The sequence below is a fragment of the Crocodylus siamensis genome, chromosome 8, assembly GCF_052110815.1.
Source record: "Crocodylus siamensis isolate JL-2025a chromosome 8, ASM5211081v1, whole genome shotgun sequence".
Taxonomy (NCBI): Eukaryota; Metazoa; Chordata; order Crocodylia; family Crocodylidae; genus Crocodylus; species Crocodylus siamensis.
Window position 1 is genome coordinate 62548342 of NC_143402.1, and position 26754 is coordinate 62575095.

General features: G+C 42.4%; 1 protein-coding gene across 1 annotated transcript; it reads right to left on the minus strand.

Annotated features, from left to right (window-relative positions):
• Window positions 1-1566: 1566 nt before the first annotated feature.
• Window positions 1567-25604, minus strand: METRNL (meteorin like, glial cell differentiation regulator). Its single transcript, XM_090060045.1, has 4 exons — window positions 25316-25604; window positions 20212-20600; window positions 3341-3400; window positions 1567-2528 (listed from the first exon to the last, which is right to left on the minus strand). The coding sequence occupies exons 1-4, from the start codon at window positions 25426-25428 to the stop codon at window positions 2212-2214; spliced, it is 879 nt and encodes a 292-aa protein (XP_089916171.1). The 5' UTR covers window positions 25429-25604; the 3' UTR covers window positions 1567-2211.
• Window positions 25605-26754: the final 1150 nt, after the last annotated feature.

Here is a 26754-nt window from a genome sequence, read left to right on the forward strand (position 1 = left end):
CTCCTGACCCCTTTTCACTGCCAGGATATGCAAGGACCTTCTTGGAGAATGATGCTCCAAGGACTTAACTCAGCAGCTAGCAGAGAGTTGGTAACACTGGCAGCTAAGGTACCCTACCTCCCCACACGCTGACCCTGGGGAATGTAGTGCAAGACGAGAGAAAAAAAACAAAAAAGGATGATCTTTAAATCCAGACACTGGTATTGGAAATGCAAGCATAAACATCTCTAAACAAGTGAATGGTCACAATTCAACTGCAAACAAAACCATGCTTCCCCACCCCCAAGAGTAAAGGCTCCCTTTGCCTCAGTAGAGATACTTCACTTGCTGTTGCTATTATTGCAAAAGCAGGCTTGAAGTCAACTTAAGATCTCCTCCTAAGCAATCTTGCATTCACATACACATACGACCTGCAAAGGAATGCTCAGGTCTTGCAAGTGTGGGTTGAGAGAAGGGTTGCACAGTTTTCTCCAAAGGTTGAGGGGGACAAATCCCATGTTGGGATCTCTGCAAGAAGATCCAAATGGGGATTTCCTGTCTCAGAATCTTTTCTGCCTCGGGTCAATAATTTCAATAAAACCCCAATTATTCCATCACTATTAAATCCTGTAAGATGTTTCTATAAGTATAGCAGCCCATTTTAGAACTTCAGATGTGCATGGGGCTGGGGGAAGTGAATTTTGTATCAATCTGAGCAGCTAATTAAGTTAATTTAGGGGGACAAAGGTAAAACTAAAACATAGGTTTAACTTGATGAATCAGTCCTTGAGTACAGAGAGATCTACAGAATGAGGTCAGAGATGGGGAGGATTACCTTATAAATAGGAGATTTATTCAGGGGGAGTGAGTGTGAGAAGAAAAGAGGGCAATGGGAAATGTACCTGTGGAGGGAACACAGACAAATGTAGAAGAAAACCAATCACCTAAATGACAACTGTCCAAAGAAAGAGTTAAAACATATTGGGCTATAGGTTACACAGCATGTTATCACTGCTTGAGGGAAAACTATTGTATTCATGTTGAGACACTGACAGACAAATCAGTCCTCTTAAAAAAAAAAAAATCATTTTCCACATAGAACAGGAAGGGAAATGAACCTGGCCCTGTGCCAGGTAACCAGGTTGTCGCCGTATTGGTTTAGAAGCAAAAGGAATCAGAACGTGGCAGAGGTGGTATCTTTTATTAGACCAACTAGATACTTGCAAAAAAAAAATTGCCCCTGTGATGTCTTAAAGCTTAGCCACTGGCAAGGATGAGGTTGGGGGAAATACTTGTTTTGCAGCGGTTCCCAGAATAGCCTACTGAATGGCAGAGTGCAAAATTCAGGCATCTCGCCTAGGATAGGTGCCTTTAAGACTTCAAAAAGAATTGATCCCACTTCCATTTGAAAAAATACTGTGGTTTCCAAACCAATCACAGGCACTCAGACTTCATCGTCTCTATTCAAAGCAGCCACAAAATAAGCAAGGAATAATCTTTAGCCCAGTGACACTTGATCCAGATGCACATCAGGAGCAGCAGAGCTTGCAAAATATGGAGAAGGAAAATAAGTCATAACAAAGCAGATCAAATCCAGGGACCTTTATTTCTCTGGAATGGAAACAAATTTACCAGCCTGGACAAAAAGCTGCAGGTGGCGATTTGTACATTCTTTCAAATTAAAAACAAAAAACAAAAAAAACACAGGAGTTTGGCTCCATAAATTTCTGTCATAACAAAAAACTTTGAATTGTACATCAAGCTTTTTACAAAGCATCAACATTAAGATGGTTTTACCGTGTTCTACCACATTCTTTACCATTTATACAGAATATGCCATACCAAATGCTACATCAGCTTAAGACATTAGTATTAAAGAGATATAAAGGCAGTTGTTTTTGTTTTTTTACTGGGAAGGGTTTAAGACTTGGTAGGTTTCTTTGCTTGTTTTCCTAAGAAACTTGCTAAAAAAATATAATAATTTAATTCATAGGGACAAGATTGGTTAAAATTCCAGCCTTGGTTGCTTGGCAGCCTTCCGAGCTCGTACCTCTGTTGCTTCCATTAGTGTAACAGCCTCCCTTGGCCACAGGGACATCCCATGTGGTTCTTCCACTCTGCTCACCAGATCTCCTCATTCTTTCAGATCAGTTTTTTGTTCAGAACGCTCACTGTGGCTGGGAAGCAGTTCCAGCCGAGTGCTAAGAGCAATCTGCAGCCAGATGGAGGATTTCAGTCCGGGCCAATTTCACAAGGGTTTAGCCCTTTGTCCTTTGCTTCTTTGTACATCCTTTGGAAGTCTTTGAAACGAGGGGCACAGCCTAACCGGGCTTCCCCAAAGTGCATGCGTCCCGTGAAGAGGAAGTCTCCATCTCCTGGTTTCACCCCACATTCCAGCAGGGTCTTTATTTGCCCTCGCCAGCTCCCACTTTCCTCTGAGGGCTGGAAGACTTTGCTCTTCTGCCTGTAGAGTCTGCTTACGCTGACATCTATTACGGACTCTTGCTGTTCTACCTCATTTGTTACATCTTGGATGGAACCTCTGACAACTGGAGACAGAAGAACGAAATGAAGTGAGGGTTACGTGCAAATGCTTTGGGAGAGTTGGGCCCAAATTCAGTTCTGAAGCAGGCAGCTTCAGTGAAGTTAGTGGGGAAAACACATTTATTACATCAGTTTGAATTTTGGCCCAGTAAATTCAAGGGCACAGTGTTTGTATTAATAATCCTTACAGCACATCTTCAAAACCCAAAAGCCAAACTGTCTACATTACTTTAAATTTATGCATGAGGAAGTTACATTAGAAATCACGTTCAAGAAAGAAGAGTTCTACCAAAGTCAAAAGCACATTTAGAACATTCCCAATTTCTCCCTCTCAATATAATTTGTTTGTTGCTACCATTACAAATACTAGCTGAACATTAACTTTCCCCCTTTAGAAAACAGACATAAAAACAGCCATCTGAGCCTTTGGTCTTTTGTCAGTAGTCCATTTTGGAACATCAAGGGGAAAATACCCATTACATGCCCCCAAGAAACCTTTGAACTTCTACCTCCATTGTTGTTGCTTGGTTCTTCTTTGTTCTCTATAGAAAGGACTAGCCAAATACAATGGCTTTAATTGAGGCCCTTCATGTCACCTCCTATAAAAATGTTCTCCTTCTCTGTTCTCTTTGTGCTGCCTTGGACACAGTTTGTTTACTGCAAGCAGACAAAGTTTCCAGTTTGTTGCAATTTGGTGTCTACATTTATCACTGTTTGCAGAGGTTTCTGTAGTCAAATCCAGCAGGCGCCAGATTAAAAGTAGGGAGGGAGAGGGCAGAGTGGGGAAGTAGAAACAGAAGAGAAAGAAGATACTCACCAAAATCACTAGTGCAGACAGCCAAGAGGACTTCTGTGTCACTGCAGGGTCGGCAGGGGGCTGGAGAGAAAGGGGCAGAGTTAATAAGAGACAAATTATGGGTTCATTCTTGTTATTTAACAAGTGGTTTACGTGAAAATGACCCTCAAATACTCAGTGCTTTATAAGCTAAGAGGTTGCAAGTTCCTCAACATCATGCATTGTATAACAATGTATACATTGATTAACCTACGTCTACACACAGGTGGCGAGTGGCAGCACATTATGTTTGGACTTAGATGATTTTATAGGTCTATTTATAGTGTGATGCACTATAGAATTCAAAGCCCTTGTAAAAGATCTGAAGATCACGTGGCATTTAAACTCTTACAGCAACGTTTTTTTTAAAATGATTTGTATGAAATGTGGTAGGGCTATTTCACCAGGATATTCAGTTAAAAAAAACAACAACAACAACAACATGTGTCTGACTACATCAAGACACAGTGGAAACTCAAGACCATATCTGTTAAAACTCAAGCAGTACAAAGACCATTTCCTGTACTGCAGGAAACATTTTGGTATCTACAGTGATCTAATCAATGCAAGAATGTGATTCTGCTTTGTACTCAGCCAGCTATTTCTGAAGAGCAGGTACTGTAGTTACAGTACAGATGTTTCTATAATACCCTACTGAGTTGAGAAATCTGCTTAGTATCAGGGTCTACCCTACCTGGTGATGCTAATTAAGGCTACCCACTGGAAGCCTGAGGATCAGAATACATACTTTTTCCTTGATGTCACTTTAAGGGGGCACTTGATATCAGTCAGCCATACAATTCACCCTGGATTATTATAATAACCATTGCTGCTGATAAACTGAGCTCACACAAAGACAAGGACAAGTGTAATTGTTTAGATAATCCACAATCAAGACAAATTAAAAAGTCACCCAAAATCAGCATCTCAAACTCTTATTTACAAACTTCACAAGCTGTCACCCTTACAATCACCCTCTACTCAGGCAGGTATTTTACTGTACTAAGTAGTACATTTGAACTAGTCTAAATGATGCTTAGCTGGCCCCTAAGATACTTAACTATCACCCTTCCTTCTAAACAGTATAACTATTCTTTAACATAAGACACAGCAAATCTATTTTATGTTTTCCAAGGTCCCATAGAAACAGTCATTCAAAGAGGAGGATTACAGCTCCAAAAGAACCAGATTTCTCCAGTCAGATGATTAATACACAGTGTAATACACAGTTTAATAGGATTAAACAGAATGTAAAATGCACATTTCTGGGCAGGGGAGATTAAGGGAATAACTCTTAAAGGGTGATAAATTCTGAAGAAAGAAAAACTAGTGGTGGGCAAAGTGGTTTTGACAAAAAACAGCCAATCTGACCAATCACCTAAATATATGAACAAAAAATGTCAGAGAAATGTTTGAGTGTTCTGCCCTTTCCCAGCTTTTTAATGCTTCTTTGTATGTTTTTGCTTTAGGGCTAGGTCTGGAAACACAAAAATGTCATGAGAAATGCCTATCAGTGGATCTGATCAGCCAGAGTCAAGATCGTAACTGAAATCACAGAAGAAAGCCTGAACAGGAGATTCCTAACAAAGTGATTTTGATCAGGGCCCTGCCCAGAATAAGCTTCTAATGTTCACCCAATAATGGAAAGTAACACACATTATTTCCATGACATCCTACTGTGGAAATATTTCATTGATTCAAAAGCCAAATTCATGCAGATGAGATTGAGGAAAGGAAGAGAACAATATTAGCTAACAAACTTAATACTGGTTCTTGAATTCAGCTGGGTTTTAATGGGATCTAACAAGTGCTGAAGTTAATCATATGGTTAGGTGTTGCACTAGCGAACCATTTGAGATGGAGGCAAACCCTACAAGATTTTCTTAAAGATCAGTGAAAAAAGTTATTTTAGAACCAAACATCCTCTTACAACCTGATGTGAGAACCAACTGTAAGAAGTGCTAGACCACTTGTGTTCTCAAATGAGTGAGAAAAACAGCAGCATTAGGGATGAAAAATAAATGAGACCTTAAAAGATTTCTCCCATATTAATAGACTAATATTAGTAATAAAGGTAAGGGCACTTGTTTGTTCATTTTAAGTATGGATCCAATTCCCTTCAATATTAAGGTCTCAGAAACATGGATGTTGAAGGACAGCATCCTAACTTCTCCTTTTTGAACAATAAACTAGAATTGGGAGTTCAGTATTCTCTTTCAGCTCCAGGCTGACTTGCTCGAGTTTGGTTGTGATACTCCACAGTTACAATGCCAAGCAAATCCAGAGCACCATGCTCCAGTGTCCCTATCCCCCATTCGCCAATTGTATTAGGTGCATCAGGTATATCTTGCAAGGGTAACATCCTATATGTATATACCTAGCTGTGAGTGGGAGATGAAAAAAGATTGCTGAAGACCAACCATGAAAAGCAGAAGACAAACAGTCAATCAAATGAAAACCTTACCATATATTCCCACAGAGAATGAAAATACAAGAGTCGACACCTGGGAATTTTTTTTTTTTTTTTTAATAGGAGCATTGCTAGTAAAGGGAATAAAACTTTTGATCATATGTTAAATTAGTGCTGAACTGCAGAGGTTCAGTAATTAACATTGCCTGAAGGCTGCTGAGTGACTGTATGCTTCCCCATCCAAAGTCAGAAGGCCTTACACACCTTAAACCAATCCTGAAATGCAGACAGCATGTTTACTTGCATCAAAAATGTAAAATATCTATGTAGTTCCAGGAGAAGTCATTTTATGGAGAAACCTGCAGAGTTAATAGAAAAAGGCCCTGTGTTCACAGTAGGACAACGTTCTCCCTTCACCTCGGGTTGTGTCCCTTTACTTGCTGAGCAAGTTTTATGGCTCTCTGGGTCCCCTCTCTTGCACAAAAAAACGATCTGAACCAGTAACAAAAAGAAACCAGCTTGAACCACTTGGATTTCTTTAAACTCAGTAATCCAAAAAAGCCTTAATTCATGCAGCAGAGGGAGGAGGGGGGGAGCAACATCTTACTGAATCCCTCCAAAGCCCAGATGCCTATAACTCAACTACACCGCTTGTGGCATAATGCCTGCATTGTGCAGGTCGGCTGCCAAATCTACTGGGAATTCCTTTGATGGATTTTGACAGTATCCTGACCTGAAGTAACCTGAGGCAGCCCCCCCAGCAAGCGTCTCTGAAGGCCTCTCTATTCACTTCACTGTGGAGGGGGATGTAATTACATCATTCCTTACGAGCCAGCAGTCATGTCCCAGCTGCTTTGAGCGATTTGCCCTCTGAACCTGATGTTACTGAGGAGGACATGGTGATACTAACAATAGACTGCACTTGTTGGCCAACAGACTTGTTGAACATGTCTCTCTGTCCTTCCCAAGGGGAGGGGAAGATAGACAGGGAAAGAGAGAGATGTGGCTAAATTACAAATATAAGTGATCACAGTACTAAGCTCAAAGAGCTCTCCCATAGCCAGAGAACAGTACAAGGAGGTTTGGACAAAATCTCTTTTGACCTAAAAGGCAAGAACGAGGGACTGTAAGGGACCTCACTGGCCATCGAGTCCAGTCTCTGTCCAATACTAACACAGCATTTTGCACTATCAAATTTGTGCTCTGTCACTGTGGATTGACAATGTGTTGCAATTTACAAGAATGCTGCTCTTTGACAGGAGACAGGAAAGACGTCCCTTTAAAGCAGAAGTGGATTGGTTTAATGCACAGTGACTGCAAAAAAATACCTTACTGAGGAACATCCTTTGGTTTTATTAAAAAGTAGGAGTGTGTGCATGCATGTGTTATGTGGGAGGTAGTGCTGGTTTGTTTGTACTTCAAATTGCCGAAAGATGCTACAATCACACATTATACGCGTATGTTAGATACACACTCGTGTTAGCTTTACAACCCAATGGCAGGACCCAAGCATGGTTGAAGCTCCAATCGGAAAAAGCTAAATTCATGAAAAATCACCACTATTGCTGCTGGCAATCTAAATGACACTGCTACAGATTGAATGGGCTCCGGGGACCCCACTGCTTTCTATGTTGGCATTAGCACAGTGTGGGTGATCCTGCACTACAGCTGCCCTTATTATGCCAATTCTGGGGTTTAGAGTCAGGGACCATCACCAGCACTACCTTCGTATGGAAGAAAAAGCCACAAAGTTGACCTGCAACTACTGCAATCCTAAACTTATTCAAAAGGATGCCACTGAACAACTCTTTCCTGAAAAGCCAGAAGGGCTTGCCTTCTGCAAAGAAATTTCAAAATACATAGATATTCCTCACTTAGTCTCTTTTTACTTGAAAGGAAGATCTGATTGACAGCGGACCAAGGATTCTGTCCATGGGGAGGAGTGTTTAAAAAAAATACAAAAAGCAAGCAGCAACATATTCCTGTGACATGGCCCAATTCTACTCTTAACTACTGTCAGAGTAGCCCCTTATTTAACCTTTTCCCCAAGACATCCTCTTAAAAGGGAAAAGCTGAACAATTCCAACATGAACCTGAAGGTCTGAAAGGCTGCTACTTTGTACCAATGGCAGCCAGCATTTTCTGGAGAAGTGTTGTGGTTTGTCTTATGCCACTAAATAACTACATCTGCCTTTCATTCCGTTTGGGAAGCTCTAACCCACTCTGGAGCTCAAGGGGTGATGGGCAGCAACACAAGGTAGGGGAACCCACAGTACTAGCTACAGAAATCTGAAGCAGTGCTCTAGAAAAGCCTTCACCTCTCCTTATCCCAGGGATCTTTAGCAAGTCAGTCTCCAAGATACGCCTGACACCATTCTGAAATGCTGCCCAAAACTGCATCACTGCACCTGGACCCTGAACTGATGCAAACACGTTAGTTGTAATCTCGTGTCAACAGAACAACTTCCAACACACCTGCACTTAGTGGAATACCTGCAGCCACACAAATCACATTTCAACTACATAACAGAGACAGAACAGCTGTATAACACAGAGAGCTTCTCCACACCTGTGGCAGAACTTCGCGATGCTCAGTGGAGCCCTCTTGTCACTCCCTTGTTTTATAGTGTTTTCCTGTCCCTTGCTTGGGTAGCATTACATGAGCCTCTGCAAACTGCACCATTCCCCAACTAGTGTTTCAATATGAAAATTCTAAACTGGACAGCAAATGTGTAGCCATGGAGCTTGTGTTAAATAATATCACCACTCAGAAGACACAGGTTTGAAAGTGACCATGCCCCTTAGATCAACCGAACGCAATTGTCACGCATTTGACGTACCCGGGACATATTCCTCCACAGCACAGTACATTGGCTCCAGTAGAGCGTCTGGAACTCACAGCTCCCAGCTTCAGTGCGGAAGAGCTGCGGTGCAGGGCTATGCTGAAGACAATAAGTAACTTCAAAGAGGGATGCAAATGGCAACCCAGAGCAAAAGGTCATGAATGAAGATGTTAAGCTCAGCTGAAGAAGAGAGTTGCCAATGCATGATACCCAATATCTAGCATGTGTGACTGATGAGGAACCAACAGCTGCAGCCTGATCTTGTCAAAAGCATGACACAGCAGCATACAAAGAGTCAGAGCCTGGAAATGAGGACTGAGATTTGTATTGAAGTTCCAGACTTCTGCTCAAGTGAAAAAACACCAGCTCCAGACAAGCGAAATAAGACAATTATCTAGTCTTGATGGACAGAATGCAAACCAAGATACTTATTTGGGGTTTTTATTTAAAAAAGGTAAGGTTAAAACAAAAAAAAATAGCTCCTTTTCTTTGGCTTGATTTTTGAATGTTCATTTTAACATGCATAAATTCGAAAGGCTTAAGCAGGGACGAGGCTGTGGTATTTATTTTCCAAGAGCAATTTAAACCATTGGATAAATGTTAATGAAATTCAGACTTTCATATACTGTGGCATGGTTTATGCTAAGAGGACCAAGTTATTTCCACTTCCCTGCTTGTAGAGGGGAGGGGGAAAAAAAACCATGTTCTAAACTTTATTGTCAGAGACACGACAACTTATGTGCTCTGAGAAACGTAAGACCATAAATCAGACCTTATCTTTTAATAAAAATGTATTCCAAGAGAGCATTAAAGCCCTAAGTACCACAGAAATCTATCAAAATTAAACCAGTTTTTGATGAAGGAATTTAGTGCTAGATAAGCCCTGTTTGCAATACCGTTTTTAAAATTAAATTGACTTGGTAGCTCCAGAAGCAACTATGCATCTTCAATACATCTTTAGAGGAAGGAGGGTTAACCCCTTTCAGCTGTTCCTGGCTACAGCACACAGCCTAATAAAACAGATTAAAAGTGAACTAGAGCCACTAGGAGATTTTATTCAAGCAGCATAATACAGAACTACCTTCAGGCCCAGCCCAGAGCAAGGGATCATATATAAACTACACCTCTCAGGAGTCATCCTGACCTGCACTGTGTCCCAAGACACCCTCCCGCAATGCAATTCCTCTCCATAATCCCATCTTCTCGAGGATGAAGTAAATTATTGTAACCCTTGAAAAGGAGCATCTTACTTCCCAACATTACACACATACTTGCCATGGGCCAACAGATAAGGACAAAGCCAAAATTCTGCTAAAGCCCTGCTATTTATTTCACTGCCTGCCTGTTCTGTGGGGAATCATCATGGGGGCTGTCAGACATGTAGGTTCCTGCTCTAACTCACAGCATTTCACAGAAAGCACCAAGAGTTAAAGCGACCCCTCCCCAACAAACGTTCACCGTTGGGTCAGGGGAGCGGAGGAATCTAGCTCCACTTTGGAGCCAATCCTTGAAGACCTGCCTGTCAGCAGCCTTTCCCCCAAAGCTGTGCCCTCCTCCCCCCTTGCTCTGGTGCTGTCTGCAGGACAGGAGGGTGCTCTGAGTGGGTTTTCCTCAACCTGAACTGGTGAGGGGGTGGGTAGATTGAAGTCCCTCCTCCTTCCCACCCTAAGGCAGACAGACATGCAAACCCCAGTGCCCTCCCTTCCTGCAAACAGCACCAGGGGTGAGACAGGGCTGGGCTGCATCAGCCCAGCCCACTTCGGAGCACCTTCATCTGAACCCTCTTTACATGAGGGTCGAGGCACTTTTAAGGCACTTTGCAGCCATGCACTTCTGTCAGAGGATGGCTGTAAAGTGCTTTCAAGCGGCCGATCGCATGGCAAATGTCACTTCTGTCAGCTTCCTGAAAGAGCCTGGCCCAGCCAAACAAGAGTGAACTTCTTTCTTCCCCACCAGGCTGAAAGAGGTGCATTGAGTTAGGATTAAATTCAGTTCTCTGCTCCTGCACCTCAGATGTTGCCTCACCATCATTCCTGGTACCATATAAAACCTTTCTGCCAGACCCTTCGAAACAGAGGTAGTTGCACGTCATGAATGCTTTACTGAATTTAAAACCACTTGGGTAGATGGATTTTTCAGCTAAATTCTTTCTGCAGTATTTCTACCACAGAAGGCCAAGTTTACCATACCATTTTGTTACAGAAGCAAATGTTTAACAAATGTTTTTCTACTCTTTCCCTTCCTCCAGCTACAATTGGAGCAAATCCACTGTGTATTTCAACTGCCGAATCCAAAGAAGATACTAGTATGAAGCCATGATATATATGGGTTTATCCCACAGATAAGTTATCTCCAGAACCTATCAGCCATCCCCTCACATAAGCAGTATCTTCCTAAGTGATATAAAGGTTTTGACTTTCAAGTGCATGGGTAAAACTTGTGGTCCTTACTAGTCATGTATTAGCAAAAGGTGTACATCATCTAGATTTCCCCTTTCCCTAACCAGAAGGTCCACAGGAAATGCTCTTGAACAGCCTGACTAACCTCCCACATGCTGGAAAAAGGAAGCGTACTGGGACATGTACCAGTTGAGCGATCCCATCTTCCATATCAGCTGTTGGCTACTGCTAGTCTCATCTCTTTGAAGCTTTCCTGGTTTTTGGCCGCTAGAAAGGGAAGGGCCATTCTGCCCCTCCCTACCCACCAGCTTTTGTTTCCTTCTTCCCATACATATTTCTACTGCTACTTTTGCTAAGATTCAGCAGTTTGAATCTCGTTTATTCTACAGATTTCTGAACGGCTACAGTGACTAGAATATTGGCTTCGCTCTGTAGCTTCATAAAAAACCATGAACAGGAACAGAGATGTTGGAGGCACTGCGTTCAAGACAATGATGCTTATTAGAAGGGCTAGAAAACCAATCTTAAAACTTAAATTCAGTAAAAAAATAATGACTTAGCCTGTCCCCTCTCAACACCCAGTCAAGAGGGAAGCCTTCCTTCTTGGTATTAGCTGTATGTAGCCTGTTTCAGGGTCTGAACACGAATGAACTCACTGTAGACTTCAGAAAAATAAAATGATGCATGAAGGTTTGTTTTTTTTTTTAAATTAAGAGGAACTGTTTCCTTTAGAAAGGTTTAAAAAAAAAATCTTTCCATGAGATGTCATGTGCAGTTGACAGGATACGACTAGTAGGGCACCCATTTCTTGCTCCTGAGTGCTAATGAAATTGTACAGTAAATCAGACGTTCTGCTCTAGTTTCAAAACTTTCCCTTTGCCCTCTGGCATTGGTATAATAAAAACTGGAGAGAGCTGGTACCGATTAACAGTTTGGAAACTGGCCAGGAATTTTACACCCCCACACTCTGAATATGCAGCATGGAATGGATCGGAATTAAATGACAAGAAGCTGGTTAAAGTTAAACCCTGTAAGTGAAGTAGTTAAAGATCAAAGATTAAGTGAGTCTTAATGCACACAAAAACATACATGAACACTCTTATTTGTGTTTCTAGAAATGAAATTCCTTTCCACGTGTGGGAGAGCTCTAGAGGAGCAAGTTCAGTTCTTATTTCAAAGTAATTTCTTGTTTGATAAGCCCTCAAGGAGGCCTGCATATAGGATAAAGAAAAGCTAACTCAAACTGTTTTTTAAACCACTGCTACTCTTGATGACCATATTTATCTCCCAGTTCACTCCCCAAAAATTACATGCTCATTTCTTCTGATTTGCAACATCAGGGCTTAATGGATTCATACAGCAAGAAAACCAGTGCAGATTTCTTCATTGTAATAAGATTGTGCTTTCATACCAAACCAACCTGATTTTACATGAGTGTAAAGGACAAGGTGTGCAGAGCAAGTAGAAAGGAGGTATAAAGAGCTGGAAGTATTGGAGTGAGGTTGTAACCACGATGATCCAAGAATTATGCAAGAAGCAAAGATTTTTTTGTGAGTGATATCTTTTAGCAGACCAACTGCATGGCTGAGACAAAAATTAGACAAGCTTTAAATGCAAGGCATTCTTGTTTGGCAAAGCTCTATGTTTACACTGCACAAACATAAGCGAATCTGGAAGGACTAAGGCAGTGAAGTCAATCCTTAGATGCTCTTCCAAGAACCTGTGCTATATAACACTGTATAATGTCTTCTTCCTAAAAAATAGTGTGGAAACAGGTTAAAGCTAAAGAATTTTCTTTCCTGCAAAATGACATACCAGCACATGAAAACTGACTATTGTTACAATAGTTAACAAAGTTTTACTCCTCCAGAGCAAAATAAAAATACAAATCCCTCTCCCTCCTTTGCTCCTATCTTTTCCCTAACAACAGCCTCAGGAATTAGCAAACTAAACAGTTTTGTAGAGCAAGCATGGAGCATTATTAAAGACTGCCAAGCAACTCTGTTGGATTGCAATTCCATTTGTGGGTCTATCTTCTGTAATACATAAAGGTCAGAGCAAAGCAGAACCCCAGCTGCCTGGATAATACACCTGACTGCTTATTGGTTTTGACTGCCCACTGAGTTGAAAAATGTTTAGTGTATTTGTGGCCAGTCTGGCAAAAATAAGCTATTTTCTTATACCCTCTCCCCTGCAGCTGTGCGCTTATCATTACAACTCTATTGTCATCTTGTCTGCTCACTGAAGAAGGAGAATGTAATGTGGAGTTAAAAAAAAGGGGGGGGGGATCTAGCACCGTAATCCCTATAGAGCACTTCAGACAGGTTACGGCATGAAGCACTCTTAATAACGTAACCCCCAAAAGTTGTTTTTTCTAAAACTAGGTCTTCCATCAACTGCTTTACATACACTCAGGTCCCAGCAGAATTCTTTACTTGAGTGGGAGAAGTTAAAACTGTTTGCATTATCTTCACTTCAGAGGTGTACCTTGGGATTGCCACATTCTCTACACAAATAGCAGGGGAGGGAAACATCCCTTACTAGGGAGCTCATCACTTCAACCTCCGCACCCCTGCCAATTACTGCAAATGTGGCCAGACAGTCGTATGAATCACCCACAGGTTCCTGGTTTTTCAAACCTAATCTCATTGTAGATTCCCTATTTAGATGAACATAGACCTAACAAAGACCTGTCAATTCTAACTCAATTCTCACCAGTAACAGCAGATTCAGTGTTGCTACCTTCTCATCTACACCCTGAAATTTCTGCTTGAATTAAAAAGTAAATGTCATAGCTGTATTTCATTCTTTAGCAATTAATATGCCTCTAGTTTGGTCTCATCTTTTGTGCACTGGTAAAACAAATTAGCTTTATTGAGCAGCTTGTGAGAGAACTGAATGAGCAAGGGGGGAGAAGAGGGATGAAGAACAATTCTCACCCCTAATGAACCATCACTCTCATCTCAAAATCTGCCTCAAATACCACACAGCTGAAGGCAACTACTGCACAAGCAACTGCTCCTGAAGTGCAGCTTTATTTGTGTGCAACTCACTTGCATAATGAACACTTGGCGGGGGAAGTGCTATAAAACATGTTCTGTGTGGACTCGGGTGGGCCCGAATAGGAGGCTTCTTTTTACCCTGCTTGGGTAGAGTAAAGCATTTAAGACATGGAGCTTTTTTTTTAAATCTTTGCTAATGTTTACAGAAAACCAGTTGGGAGATTCCAGAAAGGAAGAAATGGTAAAAAACCAAACCAAACCAAACCAAATGAATAAATAATACTAGGGAAGGATTTGAAATTTGAATGCATCTTTACTAGAATTAATCCTGTGCAGACAGCTGGGAAAGACACAAATATGCAAACACAAGTGGTTTGTGTTAATCCGTACAATATCTTAAATATATTTCTATAGACTCTATAAGGGGGATTCCCAATTTCTGCACTAAGTACAGACAGTCAAAAAGCTTGAGGCTGAACCAATTTAGTCTTCACAGGTTAGTCTAAGCTGTGTAGACTGAACTGATAAACAAGTGAACAGACATTTACTTTTGATTCCACAAATGCAGCTACATGCCTGCAATGGCCCAAGACAGAAGCTGGTGGGGGAAGATGGAGGGGAAGGAAGGGGACAGGAGGGGAGGGAAGGGGATAGAGCATGCCTCCCTGCTCAACTGGAGCAGACAACTTTGGCCAAAACTAGCCTGTCCACCCTATGAGGGGGAGTTTGCAGGGGAGGTGCAAACCATGCTGGGGGACTGTAAGTTAACTTGAATCTGGAGGGGGGATCTGAGCCAGAAGTTCAATACACTGACTAATCTAACCCAATTAAATCTGTTACTACATCCATCCAGGTTTATCTTAAACTGGTTTTGGCCATTTTGAAAGCAATTAGTGTACTGTTCTTCTGTTGCGTTACAGATTTGAACCACCTTCTGATCACTTATACTGGTTTGCGTGTAAATTTGTTGGCCCTGAGATTCACTAGGAACTGAAGTGCAGTTCTCACAACCTTCCATACTGGCTCTTCCTGAAGAATTGGCTGGCGCTCTCATCTAACGATCTCTTTCTTCCAAATCCCTGTGAAAATTATGGGGGCTTTCAAGTTAAAATGTTCCAGGAGGCTCTCTCATTTCCACCAGCTCATCTGCAAGTACAGCCAATAAGTGCATACTGAGAAGGCATCCTCATCATTATTACACCAAGGCCCTCTGATCCTGCAAATACCTAGGTATATGCAAGTGTTCTCAGCCTGAAGTTAGTCACAAATTTAAGTGCTTGCCCCATGGGTTTTCACTCAAGGAAGTAATGTTAATTCACAGCCAACTGGGGGGGGGGGGAAGGGGGCACAAGGGAAATGTAAACTATGCCTGCCACTTTGAACTACACAAAAAAATAAAAGTCTACAGTGCACCCAGCCTTAAGGTAAAAGGCTCATTTCCTTGCAAATACTGGCTAGATTAAGATACTGTAATTAATAGGTAAGCCCCTGGGAAGACAACTGAAGGTCATTATCATGGTAATAATACTAGGACAAAAATGTATTCTGCCTCAGCCATACTGCACTCCTTACAGTGTGCAACGGGGTCTCAGAAGTGAAAGAGGATTCTTCATGAAATAGTGAACTGGAAGTTAAGAAAGTGCTTAAGCATTTGTTTTACCAATTTAATACATTCCTTGGGACAGTGAATTAATAGCCCACAGGAAACAGCTGGACATACTGTTCTTGATTAGGTAACTGGATTTTATCTAGATGGAAAAAAATGTGGCTATTTTACCTCAGATCTCTATAAATATTCTCAGCTTGCTGCCAGGCATTAATAAAGGAAACTCATAAAATAGCTAGCAGAACCTGGACTGTAATGGGTAGATGTCATTAAGATAAAGGGACATTATTGAGTGATTTAGCCCAGAACAAGTGGCAGGTAATGAAGAGTCTTAATTTTAGTTCCTGAACTACAGCATTCAAATTATGAACCTTCATTAATGTGTAATGGAGAAAGTGGACTGTACAGCTCAAAGAACTGAATACCAATATTCCCAAAACAGAGTAAAGGTATCCAAATCTTAACCTTTGGCATGGAACCAAAATGTTGGGCATATCTAACTTGAATCAAATGGAGCCAACTGCTGTAGCACCTTTTTTGATACTGGAAACCAACCTACAAAGACTCCAAGTCCCATCAGTGAAGCCACTTCTGAATTGTGGAACTGTAGCTTGTGCGCACTACACCCATATAACAAGCTATGCAGTCTACAATGCTTTTTAACAACGTAGGCTAAACTTCTCTTCAGTGCTACATTAGACATAGTGGTGGTCACTCTTGGAAAACCTGCTTTCCCTCACAAGATGTGACACAGGGTAAATGAGCTGAAGCCAGATTTACATCGTGGATGAAATTAGCCCCCTCTGATGCTTTCTCTCCATTAGCGAAAAGCACAGTTCTTCCAAGTGGTCATGACAGAAATTGCTGAAACAATACATTCCATGCTATAAACCATCCAGTGTTGAATTACTCTAATCTGGATTACAACACATCTCTGTACAACACATACTTTCTACAGCTCCCTAGAGAATCTGTAGAGAACACGGTAACTAATGCTGTTTGCAGATTTAGAGCCAAGAAAAGGGTTAAACCCAGAGATTCAGTTATAATAGAGCAAGAAATTCATCTGCTCCAAGGAAAGCAAGAAACCCATTCAGAACCTACATCTTTCATTGCCCAATTTGCTAAATTCAGAATAAGTGGGAAAGAGTGACAGTAAACTCTGCATTTTCTAATTAAAATTATACACCCCCCTGCCAAGCACCACTGATTTATTGGTGCACCCTGCAATGTGCAGATTCTGGGGGCAAAAAAGGTCATGAAAGTATTACATAGATGACTTATGCTCTTTAATTAGAGCTAGGATGCCAGGTTATGTAGAGGAAGTAAATCCAGGAGCAGAATACTATCATCATCACCAGGACACCAGAACACTCAACAGGAAAGCTGCACAAAAAGTTTTGACCATCAGATTGCATTAAGTATTGTAATACAAGGAATGGAAAGTGTCCAACTGTCAAATTCCACAGCAAGGACTTTTACAAGGAGGACTTTTCCCCCTTATTCTTTTTTACAAATATTTTTTGACTTTAGTATAAAAGCGAAGAACTGAAGGCACTTCCCTCATCCAGCGCTGGCAAAATATCTCGGCCTTGTACGGCAACAGCACTGAGTCACAAGCATTTCTTCAGACACTTCTGGCTCTGTTGAACTCTACTAAACTGTGACTAGGAGATGATCAGACTCACTTTTCCATTTGTGACAGCCACACAATCAAAGTCCAAACATGTGCCAAAGTAACAAAACCCCCTTTTGGATGAAACTTTAAATCAGGCTTTCAACATATTTACGGTTACAAGCTTGCCTCTGGCTCAAGTCTTTTCTCAGCTGAAGAAACAGTAGTTTTAGAAATCAACTGATGGCAAACTTATCCCCCCAAATAAACAGGAGCCTAGCAGGCAATCAAGCAAATGAAGCATTCTTTCAGTGGCTTAATAGCAAACTAGAATGACTTGAATGACTGTGATCTGTTAAGATGCCAAAACATAGACCTATTGCAGGTATATGCAGCTACTTACCTGGCTGTTCCTGCACACAGCAAAGGCATTTATTAAGGAATAAAATCAAATTCATCTGACTGACTGCTGGCAGGAGCAACATACAGCAAGAACGTATGATGAATATGTCTCCAAGGGCATGGGGTTTCTAAAAACAGGCAACTACAGCAACAGCTCAAAAAACCCGAGTTTGATCTGTGTTTCCTGGCTAGCACTATGGGAAAAAAAAAAGTCCTCCTAAGGCTATCTTGTGTCTGTTACTATCTGTTTCATGCACCAAGACCTATCATCATTGCTCAGGAAAACAGTACTTGAGCTCAACGGGTTAAATAAGACAACTTAATATCTATATCAAAAAATAAGCCTATGATTAGATAGTGACTAATGTGGCTTTTGAAAAATTACCAGAGAAAACTGCCTCCCACTTCCAAAAGTTCTGATATATTAAGAATTTGCCATATAGGTTTGTTTCAAGTTAACAGCTCCAGTGTTGCTACATTTGTTGAGCTGAGAATTAGCTGTTTGCACAGGTTGTGTATATTTGTTTCTGCTCCTATAATCTAGATCTCTGTAGAAAGGGAGTCTCACTGACTTTGGTCAACTTCTACAGAGGTGCAGAACTGCCAGTGAATTTAAAACACCATGGTCAAAGCATTATTTGTATATTATCATTTCTGTTTTGTTTTTTAAGCAGGGCAGTTACTAGCAACATTCACCTCATATATAGTCAAAGCAGCAGCAAGCTACTTGATGAATTTCTCACCCTAGTTCACCCACAAAAACAAATCTTAAATTCAAAGGTTCCATCAGATTTTAAAAGTATTTAAAGATCATGTAAAATCCCTTCGTGAAAGACTGTGTACTGTACAGTACAATGGTTCTCAACCTTTTTGGGTGGAAGGCCTCTCCTCAGAAAATGCCAGCTCTTAAATTTCACTCATTTTTTCCACTGCAGAAAAATAATAGGGCAATTTTTTTTGTTGTAAGGAACTCAAAAAAACTCACAACTAGTCAGAAGGCTTTTGACACTCTGGATCCCTGTTTGTAAACTCTGGGTTTATCTTGTGAATCAAGTGTAGGTGTTTACACACCTAACAATACTAATACTGCGTGGCACCTTTAAAAGGATCTTGCATCATCCCAGGGTGCTGTGTCATCCTGGTTGAGAATAAGTTGTATTGCATGCTCATCTTCTACAAAAGTAATTGAAAGCCAAAACAACTTGGTGGCCAACTTGGTGGGCAATGAAACCCAAAACAACTTGGAATCTTTTGCAACACATTCAACATAAGACTAGACAATTCATCCTAAACTTCCCACACTAAACTACAATGATGAAATGAAACAATTTTCATAATTATACTTTCAGTTTTTTGGTTTTAATGGCAAATGCGCCACCTATCAGTTGTGATGAGTGTTGCACCAGTATTTCAGCTAATCCTTATCTCGCTAAGTCCATTACATGCCAATCCAAACAGCTGAATTCAAAACCACTACATTTTAGCTGATCCACAAATATCCAGATTTACTTCGTAATGGAAAGTACCTGCATACAACAGAAAGCAGGTGTTTTACTGCTTAAAGAGGAGACCTGTCTTTAAGTACTTTGGCATCAATTATGAGAACTATGGAAAACAAGATAATAGCATAAGTTCATTAGCTGTACTATTACTTGTAAAACAGTGTCTCTAATTAGAGTACATGAAACCAGGTCTCCCAAAATGTGTACTGCTTAACTATTGCTTTCTAGGCTGTATTTAGGCAGTTGGTTTTAATCTACAGATTTATATACATCTTGGGACCCCTGGCAATATCAACTTTGAAACTTAATTTCTCATTTGGTACAAAACATCCCAGATCCACTATCCATCAGGGAAAACTGATCTCATCTCCTAGGTCTTGAAAAGAAAGGCAGCTACAATGTGAGGTATGGGTATGCAGGATATACAAGACTGAGTGCTAGGTCTGTAAAAATCATTATAGCAGTGTTAGTGCCCTTCCATTTCAGAGTGTTGACTCAGCAAGTTTAAACCAAATCATATGGCTGGAAAGCACCTTGGCAGTCATTTGGTCCAAGCCTCTGCATGAGTGCAAGGATGCTACTCCTTAAGTGGTATACTGGTATTCCAACCTCTGTGTTTATGCTTGTTGAAACAAAAGGTATTTAGGTCAGCAAACAGAGTATGTACAGGGAGAGAAAGAAAAAACAGTAAGAGGAATTGCCCCTTGTTCCAATGTTTGCTATTCAAAAAAGAAACCAGTAAGGTCTTAACATTATAAAAGCTACAAAATAATACTAATCACCATAAAGCCTGATTCTTTGTAGATTCAAACTGCTCGACACTGATGTAACTTCAGTGGAGTTACTCTTGATTTACCCCTGTGTGTGCATGTATGAGGAGATAATCAAATCACTGCTGGTGATGATTCTGGATCAGTTCATAAACAAGTCTTTGATGGAAAAGGCTTCTTAAACCACATGCTCTAAAAGCAAGTGAAATTTAGACCCCCAATACATTACCACTTAATCACTTGGCTATCTATTAAGCACTGTAAATATAGTATTTTAAAATGTGGCCAGAGGCTTACAACTCACCAGAAACTGTGTGCAAATCGGATGCTATCCCCTTGCTTATCAGTTCATATTGGAAGCCTGTAATTTTCCGACTAATGTCCTGCTGAGGGGTAGCCTCAATAAACAGGCCACCCTGATCATAGCCAAAGCAATACACTTTATTGGGGCTGCGATCTCCATCTCGGACCAACAGTTTCAGTTCTCCAGTTTTTTCCAAATAAATATTTGCTCCTGTGGAGTCCTTGAAGGGCTTTATGCAAACAGTCAAGTGTTTGGAAGAGGAAGAAAACATATTGGGTCGCAGATTGACTATTAGTGCTCCTGTGGGATACATCCACTCTATTGATCCTTCAGAACAGCGGAGGTAGACCTGTTCAACATCCTTCTTGTGAGACTCATGAGTTAAGCCACTAAGGAAAGAAAAAAAAAAAGAGGAAAATTAAATGAATAATACAACTTAAGTAAGCATCACCTCATCTCTCAGAAAAGGGACAAGTAAGCAAAGAACCATCCTCGCCCCCCATTTATAGCATCACTGAATCCATCGCCAAGGGCCTGACCCATTGCCTTCAAACACTCATCACCTCGTACAAGACTGAAACCATGAATTGTACTACTATTTTGGGGTGAGCTTTAAATAGCCTCAGACAAAACAATCTAAACCTTTATTAACCCCCCTCCCCTCCCCCCCCGCGAGACAGTGGTTAAGTAACTAGTACAGGGTTACAAAGGAAGTCTGTGGTAGGGCCATAGTAGGACACATAAGCATGGGATAAATAATGAACATTAAATCCACATAAAATCTTCCGCTATCTTTGCCAAATATAGAAACAAACACACCTCACAACAGCAAGAACTGCTGCAGAGTTTGACAACATGAGAAAAAGGGGAGACAGCAGTGACACACAAGAGAGAACTTGGAGTCAGTCTCTGAGGAAAGGTCATTTCTAAAGGCTATCCACCATGTTACTGATCTTTAGTTACTTTACTGGATATGAGCTGTCACCTTGCAAACTTTTACTCATGCAAGTAAACCCAAAGCATTTTTCTAAGGATATTTATAATTGTGCACTAGATTCTAATGTTTTCAGCTTTCAGGATGGGTTTGAAAGATGTGTAGTCTAATGGGTACAGCAGTGAACTGGCAGTCATAACAATTAGGTTCTAATACTTGCCTCCATGCCTTTGCTTCCCCTCCCAGGCTTGGGGTATCTACCTTCAAACTCAGGGTTTATCTTTCACTCAGCATTCACACAATGCCATATTCAATGGGTCCCTTCAGCTCTTCTCCAGTTTAGGTAAAGAAAGTTTTCCAATGTGTTAATTAAGTTTCACAGCATCCCCATTTTACAGATGTGTGAACTGAGGCAAGACAGGAGCTAAGTAACTAGTCCAGGGTCACAAAGGTAGTCTGTGGTAGGGCCAAAATAGAGCACATTACCATGGCATAAATAATGAATATTAAACCCCGATTTCTGAAAACAGACCTCATGACATCTCCCTCTTTTTTACTTCCCCATGCCACCAATATACTCAGGTGCAGAACAAGTGATGCAGGATTTATAACTCAGTCAGCATTTAGAAAAGTTATGAGAAGCCATGTGTAAAAAAGGAAAAAAACCAAACCAACATATGGTTTACATTTACTGTTGATGTGACTCATTATTATGTGTGTCAGTAGAACCCACTTGATAGAGGTTACATGAGGAAGCTCAAAGAAAACTCAAACTTTAATAACAACACTGCTTACAAACATGTGCTTTTGAATAATCTTGAGAGCCACATCAAGAACCTGGATGATAGGAGAAAGGGGATGGTTCCTGACCTTTAGTGTCTTGCCCTCAAAACACACAGCAGTACTTAATATAATCAAGAAACAACTTTTAATGTGCTATTTCATATAGCAAATATACAATGTGCATGTATATTTACAGCTGGTCCAGAAAAATCATCGGGGTGGTTATCTTTCAGTACTGCACATATGCAAAGTCACTCTGCCGAGACCAAGACTGAAGAAGTCGGCTTTTACTGTATTTCTTTCTTTGCAGACAATGAATAAATATTCTAAATATTGCTAAAAAGAAGAAAATTCATGTTGTGAAAACCTACACATAACTTATATCCTTCACAGACCTTCAAAGTAAGCCTTACATAATACAAAGGGTACACACGCTCATCTTCAGCACAGGGGTGAGTGCATTTCACAGAAAGGTGAATGTTTAAACACATGAGGGGGAAAAAAGAGAACTGAGAACTGAAACACAATAAAGCAGATGCTGCAAGTGCTCCCAATTGATACTGAGGACAGGAATTGTCTAAACATTCAAATGAAACACAGTGGATTTAGAGATTCTCTTTTGAAGCCAAATTATAGAGCACAAGCAATAAAGTGACAATGTCAGATACACTGACTACACATACCTGTGCACATCAAGTCCCGTTATAAATCGGGATTCAGAAAGTTGAGCCAATTTCAATATTAATGACCTAGTTAAATCTGTCACTGACCTTCTTTGGTCAAAATGAAATGAGACATTTATAATACTGCCATCTATTGCTATACTGGAAAACTATTTAAATTTCATGTTTACTTCTGAGTAACATGATAATAAATTGAACACCTAGTAATAAGTTGCACCACATGCACACTAGTCATAAAGCTGTTTTAAGCTAACTTGAGGCTTTTATCTTTTAATGTCAAGAAGATATGCCAATTGTTTTATGACTACATTGATGAATGAGACTTCCCCACCCCCTTTGTACTGTTTGTTCTAGGAGTTGGTCCAACCAAACAGTACTTCCTCCTACAGATCTCAGGAGACACCCGCTGATCCACTGCACTTGTCTAGTTGATATTCTGCCTTTCTGGTGCCCCAAGTGGCCCATTACTGTGCATCTTGGAAGATCTGCTATTGCCGTTTGTGAACTCAATTCTTCTACATGAATGCATAACAGGTGATCCTTTACACAATATGTCCACTGCAGCAGTGGACAAGTTTGAGCTGCCACAATAGCATTTCTTCTTCTACACCTCTCAAAGCCCTTTTTAAAAAAAGGGGGAAGCAACATTTCCCCCAATTTACAGATGGGTGAACAGCAGAACAGTGTCATGACTCACCCAAGACCACACAGCTAGTCATAGGCAGAACTAGACATGGAACTCAGGTCTAGAAATAGGACTCAGGTTAGTCTGACAAGGTTTCAGTGTGGTCAGAACAGCACTTTCACTCAATAAATGTGACATCATTGTATCAGGCAGAATTATAATTACAGTTACAGAAATGACTGGGCATGTATCATAATGTAGTTTCTAGTTTTCACAGAGCAATATTTTGTGGGAGAGGCTTAGGAGTCTCCATTAGGCTTTTTATTAAGGTGCTTCTGGGTCTTGCTACACCTGCAGTGTAAGCAATCTAACTGTATGAGACATTTGCTGGAAAATATTAGGAGCACTCACAGGACCTGTGGCTAAGGTTTTTAAAGCTGCCTAAAGGATCTGAGCTAGATATTTATGAGATACAATCTCACTAAAAGCAAAAATGTCTTCACATCTATTATAGGAAATCACTGACCCATCAAGTCTGCTTTATAATTTGTTTGCAAGAAGGCTGAACTATTTAGATGCCATGATAGGTAAGGCATAAACACCAGAAGGGAGACAGCTCTGGATACAACTATTTGATTGCATAATACTATATTTTATACAAAGAATTCTATCCTGACCTCTGTGGCAATCAGCTTGGGCCCCAAAGTATATGATTTGACTGTCACATCTTAAAAAAAAAAAAGTTACAGCAGCTATTGATTCTGAAGAAACACCACACATTTATACAGCGAATGGGTGGAATGAACAAACAGCCCCTACAGTCCGACAGGATCGCTATCACTACCTCTTTTCGGAAGGCCAAAAGGTCAAGCTTGAGTGCAGCGAATGAAATCTGACAAGCCCCACCCCAAGCCCTATGTCAACTTGTACTCTGGTTACGGTGGTTACAGACACGGTTCTCAATGTGGCCATCCCACCTAGTTGTAAGAAGTTAGTCTGTCCTCTTTGACAGGATCACCAAGAACACATCATTTCCTTGATGAGCAAAAATGGGCCTGATGCGGTGACAATGGGAGATTCCAGGCTTGGGTCACCAGTTTATCCCCAAGCTGGCAGTAACAGGAAGTGACTCACATTTAGTTCATGCATCCCCCTCCATGGGCACTCAGTGCTCAATACTGGCACTCAGTACTGGCTGTGGACCATACTATGTCCTGCCCTGCTTGGCCAGCCCCGTAAAATAAGAGCCCTGAACTTTTGTTTAGGCAGACATGAGACTGTCAGATTATAGGCCTGGTTCACACAAACCTGAAATGCTTAGGGCACTGCAGAGGAGAGCTCCTTATGCAAAACCAGATTGTTGGGAACTTGCCAATCAAACTGACAGGGAACTGTAGACTTTGCCCCATCCCAGCTGTACATTGGGAATATCTCCCCAACTGGATTTACTAACCAGTGTTTTACAACCTGTCAAGAAATGCAGGAAGTTCATAAGCAATTGCCAATTGTATGCATATTTTAAATTAATTTTGCACGATCTGGACTGAAAATACACTCTATTAGAAATTCACATTTCACTGGTTTGCACTCTCTCCATCGCAAGGCAGAAATCCTGATCCACATTAAACTCCAACACGAACCCCTTCAGATTAGAGAAGCATAATCAAGCCTAAATCTAATGCACTCATTCCTTGGTGCCCCATTAAAAAGAAAGAAAAAAAAAAAGTTTTAACCAAATGGAAACCAAACTCCTACTGCACGGAGGTTTCATTAAAAAACAATGTCGATTGCAAACAGAAATGGGGGGGGGGGGGAGTAGAGTAGGAGCCGCAGCAGAAGTTGCGAAGCCATGAAGACGCAGCAGTTTATTACAGAGGATTGAAGGTTGAGCAGCCAGCCGCCCTGCGCGCGCGGGGTTTCACAAGCAGGGCGATGCGCAGAGCCGGGCTCGGCGGCAGTCCCCCCCGCGGGCATGAGCGGAGCCCGGTGCCGCTCCCCTGCGGCACGTCCCCCGCTCCAGCCCCCGGCGCTCCGCGGGGACGGGCTGGAGGGGAGCCCCGCGGCCCCGGCCGCGCTCACCTGCCCTTCCAGTTGCACAGGTCGCTGGAGTACTGCGCCGCGCCGCCCCGCCACAGCTGCAGCAGCAGCCCCAGCACCAGCGGCAGCCGCCCGGGCGCCGGGGCGCGCAGCATGGTGCTGTCCCTCCGCTCCGCCGCAGGCGCCGGGGCTCCCTACGTGGCGCGGCCGGGCCCCGGGGCGTGCGGACGCGGACGCGGGCGGCGCCGCTCCCCCGAGCCCATCCCGGCTCCGCGCTGCTCTGAAGTGCGGCGCGGCGCGGCGCGGCCGGCTCCAGCTGAGGGGCGGGCGCGCCCGGCCCGGCTCCCCGCCCACCGCCCACCGCCGCCGCCGCCGCCCGGGAAACCCGGCACCGGATCGCTCCGAGCCGGGACCCGTGCTCCGAGCCGCCGCTCAGCTCTGCTCTGCTCCCGGCTACCCCCGGTGGGCACGGGCGTGCCCGTGCCTCCTAACCCAGCCTCGTTCAAGCCTGCTGCGAGCGAGCGAGCGAGCGAGAGCGAGAGATACAGCACGGCGAGGCTGAAGTCGCGTTGTTGTCCCTGCGGGCCCGACTGTGCTGTGTAGCTGCACTTAGATGGGGTCCGCCCCAGTGCCGCTGACATCGGCTACTTCCAGGTGTGCACCGCACCGTTTACACGACGCTAGTATGACACCAGGGCAGAGCTTCCTCCCTCTCGGCAAGAGCCTAGGTTGCTGCAGGATCTTGTGCTCTGTGCACCCCGTCCCCCCACAAGCTCCGATCCAATCTGACTTATGAAAAGTTTCACTTTCTAACGAGCACAGCATATGCTAGCTGTCCTGTTTAACCCCCGGACACCTTCCCCTTTTGCCGGCAGAAGGGGACCCTGGTGCATGTCTACTTCAAGTGCACCAGGGGGCAGTCCTTTTTCTGCCTCCTCCAGATCCTCCTGCTGAGGTTCTAGCTGTGCCTCTCCCCACACCTTTTCTTTTATGTCCTCCCCATCCATGGCCCCATGTTAACCAGGCCCTGGGACCTCCTGGCCAAGCTGGCCACTTACAAGACCAGGAAGAGGCGCTAGCTAGCAGGAACCTGAGTGAGAATGGGGCTCTTTTCCCGCCACTCCTCTGCTCTCATCTCTGGGCAGAGTTTCACTGATCAGCATCCACAGGCTCCCTCAGTGCATTTGGGCAGCAGTGGGCACTGGCCAACGTGTTCTGCTTGGTGTCCCCTTCCTGTTTTCTCTTTATTTGTCCCCCAGAATTAGGTGGTGTGATGCCAGTGGCCTCCCTCTTTGAGGGAGGCTTATAATATTCCATGATGGGCCTAAGCCCATGAACTTTTGGGATAACAAATAGACCTTTCTTGCTTAATATCTGCACCTGCCCTCCTGGGCAACTTTAGATTGGGGGGGGGAGTGAATTGGGGCAATCGCCACAGGGCCTGTGCTTTGGGGGGCCCCGTGGACAGCACCATTGGCATG